Here is a 17,024-nt window from a genome sequence, read left to right as displayed (position 1 = left end):
CTGACGCGGGAGAATGTTGTTTTGATATTGGCTGTTGAGTAAACTGACCAATGGTAAAGCAATATTCTTCGCGCGCCTTCCTCTGCTGGAAGAGAAGACATAGAGTATTCTAGAGAGGAGTCGGAGCCTAGCCATGAAACAGTTCAGACGTGTGTAGTAGTGTCGGATCTAGCAGTGTTCATACATCGAAGGTGTTTTAAAGTGACGGCATAATTATTCCGATGGGTGTGTAGTGAATTTTATGACGAGAAAAGACATATATTCCGCGTCGCGTATTGACCAGGTCGGTGGCTAAAAACTGTGACTGCATCTGGTACCGACAGACTTAATATTTGTCGAGCATTCTCAATCAAAAACAATCCGTATTTTTGCAGCTACTACGTTTTCGGGAAATGCAACACCATAAACTTGCTAACGTGAGTGAAAGGGATTGTGAGTGACTGTGTTAAGACTAGCACGGGCTTGGCAGTGATACGTATTCACCTAAGTTTCAGAATATATTAATTAAGGACAAAATTTCCAACCTTTTATTTCGTGTGAAAACTTTCTCCCGAAACGTAGATTAGTGACTTAAATTGCAGCCTGGTTCACGTGGAAGTACAGTAGGTTTCACTCGGCTTCCCTACTGATGATCTGCTGAGACAATGTTCACAGGTAGGTGCAGGTTCGTCGTAAAGGAACGAAAGGAACCGCGCCGCCGCATAGTAAACTCTTAGGTTGTTTCTTAATATGAAAAGTTTAAGAACGATTGTCTCTAAGCAGAGAAAGAGTATTTTAGAACGAACCATGAACTTTAATTTTGCTAAGCCCACCCCCTTTTCATACGGAACAAACGGCTGTATTATAAGAAACATACAAGGGAAACGGCAAAGAGTGCCTCAGATTGCACCCTAAGCACTCTTACATAATTCTCAACATACTCACCTAACACAAGCAATGGTGGCAGCCATTGATACTTCAGTTTCAACTTACCCATACGCGCCTTGATGTGCGGTTGTTTCTTCAGCCAGTCTTTGATGTGCTGGATGTCTTGGTCCCTCCTCTTCGGGTCTTCATTCAGCTCCTTCTGGGCTCTTGCTAGCAGCTCCGGGCTTAGCTCTCGGTAACCCATCTGCAACAGTATAGGTGCATATAAAATAACAAAACTCAATATTACAAAAAGCGATCTTGCCATGCAGTAAAGGATCTGGATGAATAACACTTTGCAAGCTGCCTACCTTCTGAAGTATTCGGAGTACATGAAAATATGTACCCAGAAACATGCCCTTAATAAGTACCCTCTTCGACATAAGTGTAGTCCCTAAAAACGATTTGTAAGGCTACCTGACTGTAATTTTAAAAAGAAAGGATAGGTACAACTTACTTTGCGCAACGAAAGAGTAAGTTAACGTCTGAGTTAATTCTATGGTCATACCCACTTGTAATAATTGGTAACCTACCTTATAGGCAAATTATGTGCAGTGAGCATGATGGCTCAATCTGTTAACCTAATCTTTTCTAAATGAGTAATATAAGGTGACGTATCGCCAACTCTCTATGAATCTCCTGATTGTGACGCACTGACTGCTCCGAAAAGCGTACAACGAAACTATAAACTGTACTGCTGCTTCCAGTTTCGAGAAACGTGTATACTGAGTGGGCTCACTACGACTGGTATTCCTGCTGAACACAGACAGACAGTGAGGGTGTGTGCTACAGACTTGTTAAAAATTCAGAAACTATAGATATTAAGAATCCAAGTTACTATCAAGAAATAACAATATCGTTGGAAAATTTTATAATAATCCAACATTTGTTATTACAATAGTAATACTTAAATTTAACTCCATCTGAACAGATTTTGGATGGCTCAATTGTGCCCTCCGACCACCGTGTCATCCTCAGCCATCAGGCATCACTAGATGCGGATATGGAGGGGCATCTGGTCAGCACAGCACTCTCCAGCTCATTGTTCAGTCTTCGTGGCTGGTGCCACTACTTCTCAGTTAAGTAGCCCCTCAGTTGGCATCACAAGGGCTGAGTGTATTCCATGTGCCAACAGCACTGATTCAAGCGATAATTATTTCATCTAAAACATAGTGATTGCTACAATAAAGCTTGAAATCGTGTGTGCGTAAACACATGGTGTAATAGCTCACCACAAAAGAAAAAAATTGATAAAAAGAATTGCATATGTATTAAAAACGGTTCGAAGCATTTTACTAGACGAGAGTGTGATGGATTCCAAGGCCCTAGTATTCGGACGGACTAATGGAAACTCGTCTCTCTGCCATGCACCTCAAAAACTGACCACCTCATCGATTAACGAACGTTAAGATCTAACACAGTTAATGCACATTAAAGATCTGGACATGTTACAGTCACGGCAAGCTGCCTGATGCTGGCGAGGATCTCACTATACAGATGCAACACACAATCTGAGACTGCCAAACAGAAAGGGGCTTCAAAGACCCTTAATTCATTAGTCATCCATAGCAGCGCCGCTGCGCCCGGAAAGCGCCGAGAAGAAAGAAACACATACCGTTTTGACTGGCTGAATACAAGAGCGCAGGTAGTTTCTCGTTCGTATTAGAGATGGGTAGTTCGCGAACGAACGGGTGCAAAGGAACGGTTCACCAAGATGAACGAAAGGACCGAGGAACGAATTCCAAGGAACGATCGGTTCATAGTTCACTTCGGTCGCGGCGGTCTGCTTATAGTTCCCGGGAACGAGGAACGATCGGTTCATAGTTCAGTTCGATCGCGGCGGTCTGCTTATAGTTCCCGAGAACGAGGAACGTTCGGTTCATAGTTCACTTCGGTCGCGGCGGTCACTTCGACAGTTCTCGTTCCAGCCTCGGTCGCGTGCTCGTCTCAGTCTCGGTTTCCCTCGGCCGCACTCGTCGTTCTTCGCATGACCACCTGTCTCAGTTTCACTTCCGACTGCTCCTAGTTAGTTCAGTATACAGTTGTTCGTTTCGTTCACTGCGCTCGCCCATTTTACATATGTTCCAAACTGTTCTTCCACTTGGATTTGGCTATTCAGCGTCCACGACCGGTAATCAAAACGTATTTTACAGTTACGTAAATTACATAAAAGTTACGTTGTATGTAATAGGTATGTCTTTTCAGGTAACAAAAGGGAATATCAGCTCACTTCATTATATCGATGAACAGCAGAAGACATACTTATAACAAGGCAAGTTTTTTTGTTATTCATATATTTTTTGGTTTCATCGACTTGATGTAGCAACTAACTTTCAATAATTTGCTTAATTTTTTGTGTAAGAAAATTCATATAAAACGATTTTCGTGTATCTTTCATATACAAAACATTACATTTAGGAAGGCTCTTATTATTTTTATGTTCGGTTGTTTCCAATTTGCATTACATGCTAGTTTGGTTTCTTTGAAAAAAAAAAAGTGGGCTGTGTGTCATTTTGGCTCAGTAGGAAAAGCGGTGCCTCTCCATTTGAAAAGACAAAGATTGCCATAAAATCGTATTTACTTATTATCTCAAAAACATTTGTTCAGAAGGAGCTTTCAAAGCAAAAACTTTATTACTGCGAACTTAATTATTATTATTATTGCTGCATTAACTTTAATAATGCAACATAAAAACCTAATTTTTAATAGGCATGTGACCCAAGTATGATGATAAAACCAAATTTTATTTTATGCTTCCATAAAGTTTCTACTTCGCCTACGAACTCAGAGACAACGTGAAGTATATATAGGGTGTAAACAATTATTGTTTACAACGTAGCATACATAGCTACGTAGTGAAAGTCGAAACGAAGAATTTTATACAAGACACTTGTGGTCTATTAAGGTGCGAAACAGCCACCAACAGGTTTACAAGACTACATGCGCGTCGCGTGAGATTTTCATGTTCTCTTCTCCAGCTCTCTACACATCGTCATCGATTGTTTTGCAATTGCTGCTTCCATTAGCTTGTTATTTCTTCACTGCCTAATTATTACATGCTTGTCTGTTGTATCTGCTCGTAACTGACAACACATCGTCCGTAATTGGCGAGCAGTCTGTACTTGGGGCCGGTTTTCCGTGCGCCACCTTATATTATTTCCCTGCGATCAGCCACAGAACGCTACAGTTGACTAAACGAGAGGTTCTGCAGAATCACAGAAATTACTTCTAAAAGTGTGTAAGAATTCTGTAATGAATAAAAACTCTATACTCCAGGGGAGAGGCAAGTGCCCCCTCTTGGTGCCCTCCATCCTTCAGTCACCTACACTACTAGATTTCAGTTTTTCATAAGAACCATACCAAGCACAAACGAACGGTGAACGAGTAAAAATGAACGGTTCCCAAAAAAGAACGATCAGCAGTGAACTAGTTCCCAAGGATGAACGAGTTTTCCCATCTCTAGTTCAAATGGCTCTGAGCACTATGGGACTTGACATCTGACGTCATCAGTCCTCTAGAACTTAGAACTACTTAAACCTAACTAACCTAAGGACATCACATACGTCCATGCCCGAGGCAGGATTCGAACCTGCGACCGCAGGAGTCGCGCGGTTCCAGACTGAAGCACCTAGAACCGCTCGGCCACTCCGGCCGGCTCGTATATCGTGCCCGAAATTTTATGGACCATTCGCGTCGCGATTCGATCGCGCGCACGCTCGTGTTATAAGGTATTGTATTGTTTAGTACTGTTGCAAGAACAGCGCCAATCTCGACTCATAGAACATCCATTGAACAGTGATTTTTTTGTGTTCTATGTACCGTGTTTTTGCATTGGATGCCATCATTTAGGCAGCTACCTTATACGTCACAACGGACACGTACTTGGAGTACAAATACTAATCACGTCCACTGCGGAATAATATTAATTGTGGACAGTGCAGTCCCACCCTGTGCGAGTGTTTAACAGAATACAGTGAATTTTCCCGGTAGAGAGAGAGAGAGAGAGAGAGAGAGAGAGCTTGAAGGTGGTTCATTGAACCCCCTCCAGGCACTTAATTGTGAATAGCATAGTAACCATGTAGATGTTACATCAGGGCCACCCTGTACTAATTAGATGAATGAGTTGTGCACAGTTTTAACTAAAGTATATGAGCCTATCGAATTATACAAATTAAAAACTATCTCTAGTATAATGTGCGGTGTGCAGAGTATAACAGACGAATACTGATAATCTTCGAGGGGTGATACGGGGTGTCTCGAGCAACAGACTGAGGACAGCAGACCTTGTCCTGAAAAGGTCACGCAATGATAGTACAGAACGTTGAAGCTTCGGCGCAACATCTGCCGTTGTGCCACCTCTTCGAAACCTAACGTAAATTTGTACAGCCTACAGTACTGACAGACCTGGATGCTTTTGTCGTCTTCTAACGCCCAGAAAGCTTTCAAGCTCAGCCCACTGTGAGAAGTCCCCTAGACGGACAACTACACTACTGGTCATTGAAATTGCTACACCACGAAGATGACGTGCTACAGACGCGAAATTTAGCCGACAGGAAGAAGATGCTGTGATATGCAAATCATTAGCTTTTTAGAGCATACACAAAAGGTTGGCGCCGGTGGCAACACCTAAAACGTGCTGACATGAGGAAAGTTTCCAACCTCTTTCTCATACACAAACTGCAGTTGACTGGGGTTGCCTGGTGAAACGTTGTTGTGATGCCTCGTGTAAGGAGGAGAAATGCGTACCATCACATTTCCGACTTTGACAAAGGTCGGACTGCAGCCTATCGCGATTGCGGTTTATCGTATCGCGACATTGATGCTCGCGTTGGTCGAGATCCAATGACTGTTAGCGGAATGTGGTATCGGTGGGTTCAGGAGGGTAATACGGAACGCCGTGCTGGATCCTAACGGCCTCGTATCACTAGCAGTCGAGATGACAGGTATCTTATCCGCATGGCTGTAACGGATCATGCAGCCACGTCTCGATCCCTGAGTCAATAGATGGGGAGGTTTGCAAGACAACAACCATCTGTACGAACAGTTCGACAACGTTTGCAGCTGCATGGACTATCAGGTCGGAGACCATGGCTGCGGTTACCCTTGACGCTGTGTCACAGACAGGAGCACCTGCGATGGTGTACTCAACGACGAACCTGGGTGCACGAATGGCAAAACGTCATTTTTTCGGATGAATCCAGGTTCTGTTTACAGCATCATGATGGTCACATCCGTGTTTGGCGACATCGCGGTGAGCGCACATTGGAAACGTGTATTCGTCATCGCCATACTGGCTTATCACCTGGTGTGCCATTGGTTACACGTCTCGGTCACCTCTTGTTCGCACTGACGGCACTTTGAACAGTGGACGTTACATTTCAGATGTGTTACGACGCATGGCTCTACCCTTCATTCGATCCCTGCAAAACCCTACAATTCAGCAGGATAATGCACGCATGTTGCAGGTCCTGTATGGGCCTTTCTGGATACAGAAATTGTTCAACTGCTGCCCTGATCAGCACATTCTCCAGATCTGTCACCAAATGAAAACATCTGGTCAATGGTGGCCGAGCAACTGGCTCGTCACAATACGCCAGTCACTACTCCTGATGAACTGTTGTATCGTGTTGAAGCTGCATGGGCAGCTGTACCTGTACACGCCATCCAAGCTCTGTTTGACTCAGTGCCCAGGCGTATCAAGGCGGTTATTACAGACAGAGGTGTTTGTTCTGGGCACTGATATCTAAGGATCTATGGACCCAAATTGCGTGAAAATGTAGTCACATGTCAGGTCTAGTATAATATATTTGTCCAATGAATACCCGTTTATCATCTGCATTTCTTCTTGGTGTAGGAATTTTAATGGCCAGTAGTGTAACTAAACCTTACTAACCTAAGGACATCGTACTCATCCATGCCCGAGGCAGGATTCGACCCTGCGACCGTTGCAGCAACGTGGTTCCGGGATGAAGCGCCTAGAATTGCTCGGCCACAACGGCTGGCTCTGATGCTCCTCAGGTGCTTTATGTATACCTTACCAGGCCCGGTAACAACACTAAACACGAACAGCTTTAATGCAGTCCGGTGGCCGTTTTACCAGTCACAGTGACTTGCAAACGTAATACTTTACATACCCGCCGATTGTGTGTAGATGGGCGAAGTTGCATTGACGTCCGACTATATATTCTTGTCAGAGAGTGTATTTTGACCACAGTGCGTACTTAGTTGTTATTAGTTAGAAAGTATGTCTGCATCACTCAGGCTACGTAAATACAGTCTGCTTGGCATATATTATTTAAAATATTTCCGAAATTATTCTGTTATGTCCAGTACTTTAAGTTTCTTAACCTGAATGCAGACGGAATATCATGCTGCTGCGTATTTGCCCATCAGGCTATTGGCGTTAAGGTCTCACAGTCCAGCGATAAGTTTGCGATTGACTTTATCAGCCCACGGATTACCATCACGAATGCGATAGTTTTCCTTCACGCACACGCTTCGTAATGTATCCATGTATTCAGCCTGGAGTGATTCATATAGTAATATGCTAAGTGTACAGCAAACCGTTTCAGTCCATGAGTACATACATGCGTCTGTCATTTACAAGACCACACACGCCTCTGCTTGTGTTGTTTTGAGACTGAATGGCCGGACACTGTTCTGAAATGTAGCCCCCCCCCCCCCCCCTTCGCCCCTTTTCACGCAGCCCTCTCGCTGGCGCCTCCTATCTTGGCGAAGATGGGATTAAATGTACTTTTCATCCAAATTAATCCACAGTGAGAAGATCTTCAAGGAAGTATAACATTTCAAACAACTTTACAAAGCAAAGATATAAGATGATGTACCTTCCACAGATCCCAAGTGACGTCGTCTTCGTGGATGCGGACTAAGAAAAAAAAAAAAAAAAAAAAAGAAGGGAACGTCTTAAACATATTGTTAATCGAAAGGGAATAACTAGCTTTATCACAAAACATGTAAATGAACTATACAATGAGGTGCATAAACAATGACAGATAAAATTCGCAACAACAAGGACTTGTGCGACATAAACGAAAGTTGGTAGGCGCGTTTTTACATGTGAAAGACGATATATATTCAAATTTTGCACCAGCCTCTTAAGAGTGGCAATAGTAGCGCCAATATGAGGATGCAAATCAGGTTTGCTTGAAATACACGCTGTAACGGTCGTGAGCGGTGACTTGTGTTGGTTAAGAATGTCCTTAAGGTGATAAAGATGGCATTATCAGCAGCACCTCACTGAGTTTGAGCGAGGTCCTGTACGAGAAGTTGGTTCTTCCTTCTGCGATACTGCAGAAACACGTGGCAGGAATGTAGCCACTGTACACGATTACTGTCAGCGGTGGTCACGCAAGAAGACCGGGCTCTGGACGGCCACATGGCACTGCCCAGAGGGAATACCATCGTGTTCGGAGTATGGCTCTGGCGCATAGTACTGCATCTTCAGCAGCAATTTGAGCGGCACTTTGCACCACACTGACACAACCAACTGTTGCAAATCTGTTACCTCAAGGACTGGTCCAATCCTTCAGCCTGTTCGCGTGCCCTCCATTGACCCCAAACCACCGTCACTTGCGACTTCATCGGAGGGCACGGTGGAGGTCTGTTGTGTTTTCTGATGAAGGCTGATTCTGCCTCGGTGTCAGTGATGGCTATGTGTGGGTTAGAAGGAGGCCAGCTGTCTGCGTGCTAGACATACTGGAACTGCACTTTGAGTTATGGTCTAGGGTGTGATTTCTTATGACAGCGGGAGGAATCTCGGGGTTATCGCATGTACCATGACAACAAATACGCTACTGGCCATTAAAATTGCTCCACCAAGAAGATATGCAGATGACAAACGGGTATTCACTGGACAAATATATTATGCTACAACTGATATATGATTACATTTTCACGCAATTTGGGTACATAAATCCTGAGAAATCAGTACCCAGAGCAACCACATTTGGCCACAATAACGGCCTTCATACGCCTGGGCATTGAATAAAACAGAGCTTTGATGGCGTGTGCAGGTACAGCTGCCCATGCAGCTTCAACACGATTCCACAGTTCATCGAGAGTAATCACTGGCGTATCGTGACGAGCCAGTTGCTCGGCCACCATTGACCAGACGTTTTCAATTGGTGGCAGATCTGGAGAATTTGCGGGCTAGGGCAGCAGTCGAACATTTTCTATATCCAGAAAGACCCGTACAGGACCTGCAACATGCGGTCGTGCATTATCCTGCTGAAATGTTGGGTTCCACAGCGATCGAATGAAGGGTAGAGCCACGGGTCGTAACACATCTGAAATGTAACGTCCACTGTTCAAAGTCCCGTCAGTGCGAACAAGAGGTGACCGAGACGTGTAACCAATGGCACCCCATCCCATCACACCAGGTGGTAAGCCAGTATGGCGATGACGAATACACGTTTCCAATGTGCGCTCACCGCGATGTCGCCAAACACGGATGTGACCATCATGATGCTGTAAACAGAACCTGGATTCATCCGAAAAAATGATGTTTTGCCATTCGTGCACCCAGGTTCGTTGTTGAGTACACCATCGCAGGTGCTCCTGTCTGTGACACAGTCCATGCAGCTGCAAACGTTGTCGAACTGTTCGTGCAGATGGTTGTTGTCTTGCAAACCTCCCCATCTATTGACTCAGGGATCGAGACGTGGCTGCATGATCCGTTACAGCCATGGGGATAAGATGCCTATCATCTCGACTGCTAGTGATACGAGGCCGTTAGGATCCAGCACGGCGTTCCGTATTACCCTCCTGAACCCACCGACCCATATTCTGCTAACTGTCATTGGATCTCGACCAACGCGAGCAGCAATGTCGCGATACGATAAACCGCAATCACGATAGGCTACAATCCAACTTTTATCAAAGTCGGAAACGTGATGGTACGCATTTCTCCTCCTTACACGAGGAAACACAACAACGTTTCACCAGGCAACGTCAGTCAACTGCTGTTTCTGTATGAAAAATCGATTGGAAACTTTCCTCATGTCAGCACGTTGCAGGTGTCGCCACCGGCACCAACCTTGTCTGGATGCTCTGTAAAGCTAATGATTTGCATATCACGGCATCGTCTTCCTGTCGGTTAAATTTCCCATCTGTAGCATGTCATCTTCGTGGTGTAGCAATTTTAATGGCCAGCAGTGTATGTATGTAAATCTGGTGACTAGATCTGTTGTGTAGCCATTCATGAACAGGATACCAGGGGGTATTTTCCAATCGGATAACGCTCGCTCACATACCGCTGTCATAACGTGTTCTATGGAGTGTCGACATATTTTCTAGGCCTGTGATCACCAGATCTGTCTCCAGTCGAACACATGTGGGACATCATCCGACGACAACTCCAGCATCGTCCATAACCAGCATTAACCGCATTTACTGACTGACCAAGTGCAAGAGACATGGAACTCCGTCTCACAAAGTGGTGTCCGGCATCTGCACAAAACAATACACGCACGTTTACACGCTTGTATTCAACAATATGGCGGTTACACCGGTTATTAATGTAACAGTAGTTCTTATTTGCAATGGCTTATCTCTCGCTTTGATTAACCTGTGATGTTGCAATGTTAATCACTGAAATACGTTTACTAGACGTACGTATTCCCGAAACTTCAATATTGTACATCAAATATTTTTTGCTTCTATGTTTTTTTCCGTCAGTGTACATTTCTATCGAAGCAATGCACCGTCAAAGAGAAAAATAGGTTTACAACACTGATGTACATTGGCCACATTACTGCACTGAAGAAGTAAAGGAGTCAGATTTTGCTTAATCCGTAATTTGATATTATTAATAACTTATATACACATTCGTCGCTTCTGTTAAGAAATTCGTCGATGGAGTAGAATTTTGCCACTAATAAATCTTTAGGCTCTTCTTAAACTGAACTTTGTTAAGAGATAATGGTTTTATGACTACTAGCAAGTTATTGAAATTGTGTGTTCCTGAGTAATGGACACTTTTCTCGAACAAAATAACTGCTTCAAATATTTCTAAAGACTATTCAAATTTCTAGTAATGATTCCATGAACTGAGTAGCTGGTTTGAAGAAGTAATTTATTATTTATGACAAATTTTTAAGGAATAAATTCAGGGTGTCACACGAGGAATGATCAATATTCAAGGGCCGCGCGGGATTAGCCGAGCGGTCAAGGCGCTGCAGTCATGGACTGTGCGGCTGGTGCCGGCGGAGGTTCGAGTCCCCCCTCGGGCATGGGTGTGTGTATTTGTCCTTAGGATAATTTAGGTTAAGTAGTGTGTAAGCTTAGGAACTGATGACCTTAGCAGTTCAGTCCCATAAGATTTCACACACACACACACAATATTCAAGGATATATTGGGAACAATAATTCGAAGCAAAAATGTTACACGTGGGCTCTAAAAGGTATACATTAGACCACTTAGCACTTCCTCATCTTCGATATTGCGAAACGAATGTCTTGTAATGAAAGCTCTTTGCTTTCCATATTTTGGGAAGAGGTACTATGGAACAAAACAAGAAGAAATTGTCCAGTAAACATGGACTTTAAAATGCATACCTTAAGAGCTATGAGCACTGGTTTAGTAGAACAGAGGCGTTTCACAGTAGTAAAGATGAGCGAGTTCTTATAGCTGTTAAGGTATGTAGCTTCGAGCACATGTATACATGACTTTTCTTCCTCGTTTGGTCAACACTGCCATCTCTCGAAGATGAAGAAGTGCTGATAGCTCTAATGTATGCACTGTAGAGCTCATGTTTACTAATTTTTTTTGCTTCGAGTTATCGTTCCTGTCACATCACTGACTATTGACCATTCCTTCTGTGGCAGCCTGTGCACTATGAGTCAATAGTTAGTTTCCACAGTTCCTCGAAAAAAGCCTTTGCAGGATGTTCTCGAGTTTACACCACTAATAAATCGTATTATACGTTGTTGAACTTGGAAAACTTAAGCTTAACTTCATGAGTACCCCAAAAATTGATCTCATCTTATATGACACTACGGAATGCAAGTAAGCGAAGTATGCTAGCATTGAAAAATAATGATTTGTACAGACACTTCAGGAGATTTGAGGTACGTTCCTCACAGTTGAATTTATTATGAAGCTGTAATCACTGTCAAACTCTTCTATCTACTTGTCTTCATATTTTGGGTGTAAACTGGAGAGAAATCTTACGCACGTTCTGAACTGGATATAACACGTTTTTTTAAAGTTTAGTGACAGAGTACTAGCTAGAAAACATTTATCAATGTTCATGAAAATTTCATTAACCACTCTTTCAAAAACTAGACTTGAATTGCTTTTTATTGCATCATCTGCAAACAAATAAGACTTGGTGTTTGGTAATGTTACTGATGAAAGGTTATTGATATACGCAAGAAAAAATAGGGACGCCAAGATGATACCTTGTGGGGACACAACAGTAATAAATTCCCAGGTGCATTATGCTTGATAGCTTAATACCGGACTCTGTCCTATTAGGACCTTTTGTTTACTATCAGAGACGTACGATTTTAAGGTTTTTAGTTGCCGAAAATCGGCGATACGGGTTGGCCGGGCTCGACCACGTTTGTTTACATGGGTGTTGGCAAGCATACAGTACGACTAACACTAGTCTTGAAATGACGAGTTTGGACTTACAACTCTAGCTAAAACGTGTACCTATATAAGATGCTGCTGTCGGTGGTGTGCGTAAACTCCTCACAATGTAAGATACTGGTGTATTTACGATTGCTATTATTGGCCTTTCAAAGCTGTTATCAGTCCGAAAGTAGGTCTGTACTTCCCTTAAGTACCTACTGGAGGTGGTGTACCACCACCTTCCTCCCACTTCTGAACGAACTAGCCCAGCCAGTAGTAGGACCCTGAGCTACAGCATAAGTTGGCATTCTTCATGATAGTAAATAATTACCAGAGGTGGAAGAAGTGACATGTAACAGAAAAGAATCCTTGCACAACAGGGATTCAACCCCGAACTTCGGCAGTCTAAAGCTGAGTCCCAGAGCCATTTTTATGTTATATTTATTTTGTTGTTGTGGATATTGTAAATTATTCACTTACGTCTATTACTCAAGTCCATGCATTACGGACTTCGAACATCTAATTCTTTCTTACACATACCAAGTTTTGCTTTTGTCTGCAATTTGCAAGAACGTTTTACTTTTTCATTTTTCTTGGTTCTACAAATGAATAATAATCTCTCAGAACAGGGCATTACTATGGTAAGGGAAGGAAGCATAGAACGTAGCTCTCCGTCGACACTGAGATTATTAGAGACTAAGTACAGACGCAGATAGTATTAGAATATTTCTTAAAATGCAGATCTTTTACGCTCTCGCAGTCGTATACATGATGACGAGCGTACTTAATTATTCAATTTCGGAGACAACGGAATGTGCTACATCCAGTGAGTGGTATAAAAGGTTGCGATACAACACCTACTGCATACCATTTTCATGAACATTATCACAAGCTAGTGAGTGGTATAAAAGGCTACGATACAACACCTACGGTACACTATTGTCATGAACATCTTCACAAGACATACGTGAATTATGCCATGAACAACCACCCACGCCAGCCCCAACATCTTCACGAGACATACGTGAATTATGCCATGAACAACCACCCACGGTACACTATTGTCATGAACATCTTCACAAGACATACGTGAATTATGCCATGAACAACCACCCACTCTAGCCCCGCTGCTGGTAAAACATACCCAATTCAAGGCAGCGCCACATGTGAAACAACACATGTCACTTATTAGCTGACATGCCTGGACTGCACAGCCCCTTACATCGGTATGACGACAACTAAACTGGCTGAGCGCATGAACGGACAAAGACGAACTGTCCGCCTTGGAGATGCCCAATACCCAGTAGCAGAGCATGCCCTCCGGCATAATTCTAGAGACCTAGGAACCTGCTACACCTTACATGCCATTTGGCTTCTCCCACCCAACACAGTCCCTCGGAACTGCGGAGATGGGAACTTGCACTCCAACACATCCTTTCATCCACCATCCCCCTGGACTGAACCTACGTTAACCAACCTCACTCCCATTTACTCTTCAGTCTTCTCCTCTTTCCCTTTCCTCTTCAGCCATGCACGCATTTTTTCACCCTACATAGTTGTGTTTGTCTTTATACTACATACCTCTTTACTTCTTTATGCATCCTCTTTGGTTTGAAGCTGGCGCAGTACTTACAGTAGAATATCTTTGACTTCCCTCTGACAACCATGCCTCCATCCTTGCTACCCTCCCTGTTTACCTTTCCATGTTGCTTCATAACCTGGGTTGTGAGTAACTGAATCCACTTTCCCTTCTTCCCTTTTTTCCCCTCTCTCCTCCCTGACGAAGGAACAAAGTTCCGAAAGCAAGGAACGTAAATTTTCTGTTCTGTTTTGTGTATCTATCGGCTGTACTGAGCTGAGGTAAGTACTGGCCAGCCCCTCTATCTCTTTGTTAGTATTTGTTTCACATCTTTGTATGAGATTTTCCATTAATAATAATAAAAGAATTGTATTAAGACAAAAAGTACATCATATGTGCAACTATGTAGATCAAATAAACGTTCAACGCGCCAAGACTATACTCGGATGTTGAAAGACTGAATCCAATGGAGCACCTCGTCGGATGCTTCATGCAGTTTATTGATCCACCAGGGAAACATCTGCTACGACACTCATTTACAGTGGGGCTCATTGTCTGGATATCACCAGTGTCACACGTACTATCAATACAAAAGCCCCACTTGTGTAAATTGTATTTGACGTACCTTCCCCAGCTCGGGAGCTGTGCACCCCAGTTGAATTCAGTGGAGAGATTTTGGACTTCTTCTTCACATGCTGCTCTTCTGGATTTGAGGCCTTTCCTAGATGCCAAGAGTAAATTTTCGTAAGGAGGGGCCGAATGACTTTTAGAAATTTGCTGACAAAGGTTATAGAAAACGGCCTTTCGTTGCAGGTGAGACGGACAGATGGTCGGTTGTATTGGAAGTCAGTATGTAGGTTTAGATCTGATTGTGCCAGTAGTGGTCCTCACAGATACATTTAAATGAATGTCAACTTTCTTCAAATGGGCTTTGCTGAGCCAAACTGGTGCGCAATAGTTTGCTCCAGGGTATACAACTGTTGTACTATTTGCCAGGTTCACCAGTGTTTGTGCCTTCTTAGCTGTGCTGGAAAGGTGTTTATGAGACGTCAGCATTTTGCCTAACGTGCCACTAAGGTATTTTGCCTTTTCGTTGTATTTGACTATGTCGACTTGTCGGCTGATCATAGCTGATGCCAGGCAATTAGGGAGGTGAGAAAGACATTTTTAAAAACACATATTACCGGGAAACGTCAGCAGCGTCCCCAAACGGATAAGGCCTTAGTGCCCTATTTTATCTGTACTGACCTAAAGCTGCTACTCTTAAGCGGTGTTTTGTTGCCCTCTTGCCTTCTTTATCTGGGATTCATTTTCACAGTAACTTTTATTATTGTCTTCTGGTTATTATGAAGTCGAGAGTATCTTCTTTTACGTCAAAGCCCACTTTCTTCAATAGGCTAATCCTAAATTATCGGTTAACAGAGCCGAAAGGCTTTTGTAAACCAGTTAGTGTGAAACAGAATTTCTAATTATTTCTAGAGTTAGTTATACACCATGGGCAGAACGGTGGCTCTGGTGGTCTAGCAGGCTGAGCACTCGACTCAGGCTACGGAGGTCCCTAATTCGATCTTGGATAGAGGAAGGGATTTTTCCTCGTTCCAGCCCCACCAGAACGGCTCCAGATCTCCTCATCAAATGTCCACCGAGGTTCTTTACGGGGGTAAAAGGGGTCAGGACGGTAGGCTTGTCACCTTGTCCCTCCCACTGCCGTGGGGCAGAATTGCCGTTCCCCACCTAGAGTGAAGCCAACAGCCCGATCACGATCTTCGCCACATACATTACGTTACCTTATCGTTGGCAGACTAGAACTATCCTCTCGTTCAAAATATTTTCTGTAAACAGCTCTGTAGAGCTTCAATGAAATTGAAGAATAATATAACCAAAATATCCACGGGTTTGCTGCCGGTCTATAGTGTCCAACGGGCACAATATTTCGGCGATCATACATGTCGCCATCATCAGGTGAACTGACGGACTGAGCTCCTGTGAACGTGCCGGCACGGAGCTCCGTACGCTATGGCTGCTCAGAGGGAACTGGGTTCGGTCGCGGCGGCGGCCGATTTAAATACCCTCCGCCCGCGGCGCGCTCCCTCCGCCGTCCGCGCCCCGCGCCACGGTCGCGCGGTGGAACAGATTGCGACGGCGTCTGAGATGACGTCGGAGTGATGGCTCTGTCCGCCGTGATCGTCACAACTATACGTTTGCTCGATTTACTCTTGATTAACCCGATCGCTGGTTCCCAAGCCTTGCTAAGATTATAGCCACAGTCACGGTTTATGAGGTCGTCATTGGTGCGAATTTCGATGGCCGCTCTAACAACGCTGTCCCAGTATCTCGACGTCTGTACCAGAATCCTCGTGCGGTCATATTCCATGGCGTGATTTTCCGACAAACAATGTTCAGCGACCGCCGACTTGCTCGGATACATCAGGCGAGTGTGCCTCTGGTGTTCACGGCATCGATCCTCGACGGTACGCATCGTCTGACCAATATACGACTTGCCACATTGACACGGAATCTGGTACACGCCGGCCTTCCTCAAACCGAGGTCATCTTTGGCGCTCCCCACCAGTGCACGAGTTTTATTTGGAGGACAAAACACAGTTCCGACCCGGTGTTTCTTCAGAATGCGAGCGATTTTCCCCGAGAGTGCGCCTGTGTATGGAATAAATGCAGTGCCTACCTCCTCCCTCGTGACTTCATCCATCTCAAGAGGTTGTGCTGCAGTGGTTGGGCGGAGAGCACGTTGAATCTGCCACTCTGAGTACCCATTTTTTCTAAATACAGTTCTCAGATGTTCCAATTCCTGGGGTAGACTCTCTGCGTCAGAGATAGTGCGCGCCCTATGTACTAGAGTTTTAAGTACCCCATTCCTCTGTGAAGGGTGGTGGCAGCTGTCTGCGTGCAAATACAGATCAGTGTGCGTAGTCTTCCGATACACCC

At 44.1% G+C, this 17,024-nt stretch overlaps 1 protein-coding gene across 1 annotated transcript in view; it reads right to left on the bottom strand.

Annotated features, from left to right (window-relative positions):
• The window catches only part of LOC124712270 (alpha-tocopherol transfer protein-like), an 80,578-nt gene extending 67,067 nt beyond the window's left edge, over nt 1-13,511 (bottom strand). The window contains exons 1-2 of the mRNA XM_047242565.1: nt 13,470-13,511; nt 973-1,111 (exon numbers count right to left, since the gene is read on the bottom strand). Of these exons, the coding sequence (XP_047098521.1) occupies nt 973-1,111; nt 13,470-13,511 (181 nt within the window). The remainder of the gene's footprint in view (nt 1-972; nt 1,112-13,469) is intronic.
• Between the last annotated feature and the right edge of the window lie 3,513 nt (nt 13,512-17,024).

Source organism: Schistocerca piceifrons, chromosome 8 (genome assembly GCF_021461385.2).
Source record: "Schistocerca piceifrons isolate TAMUIC-IGC-003096 chromosome 8, iqSchPice1.1, whole genome shotgun sequence".
In the NCBI taxonomy this organism is placed as follows: Eukaryota; Metazoa; Arthropoda; class Insecta; order Orthoptera; family Acrididae; genus Schistocerca; species Schistocerca piceifrons.
The sequence above is the reverse complement of the archived record's forward strand: the minus strand, read 5'-3'. Positions and strand labels throughout refer to the sequence as shown.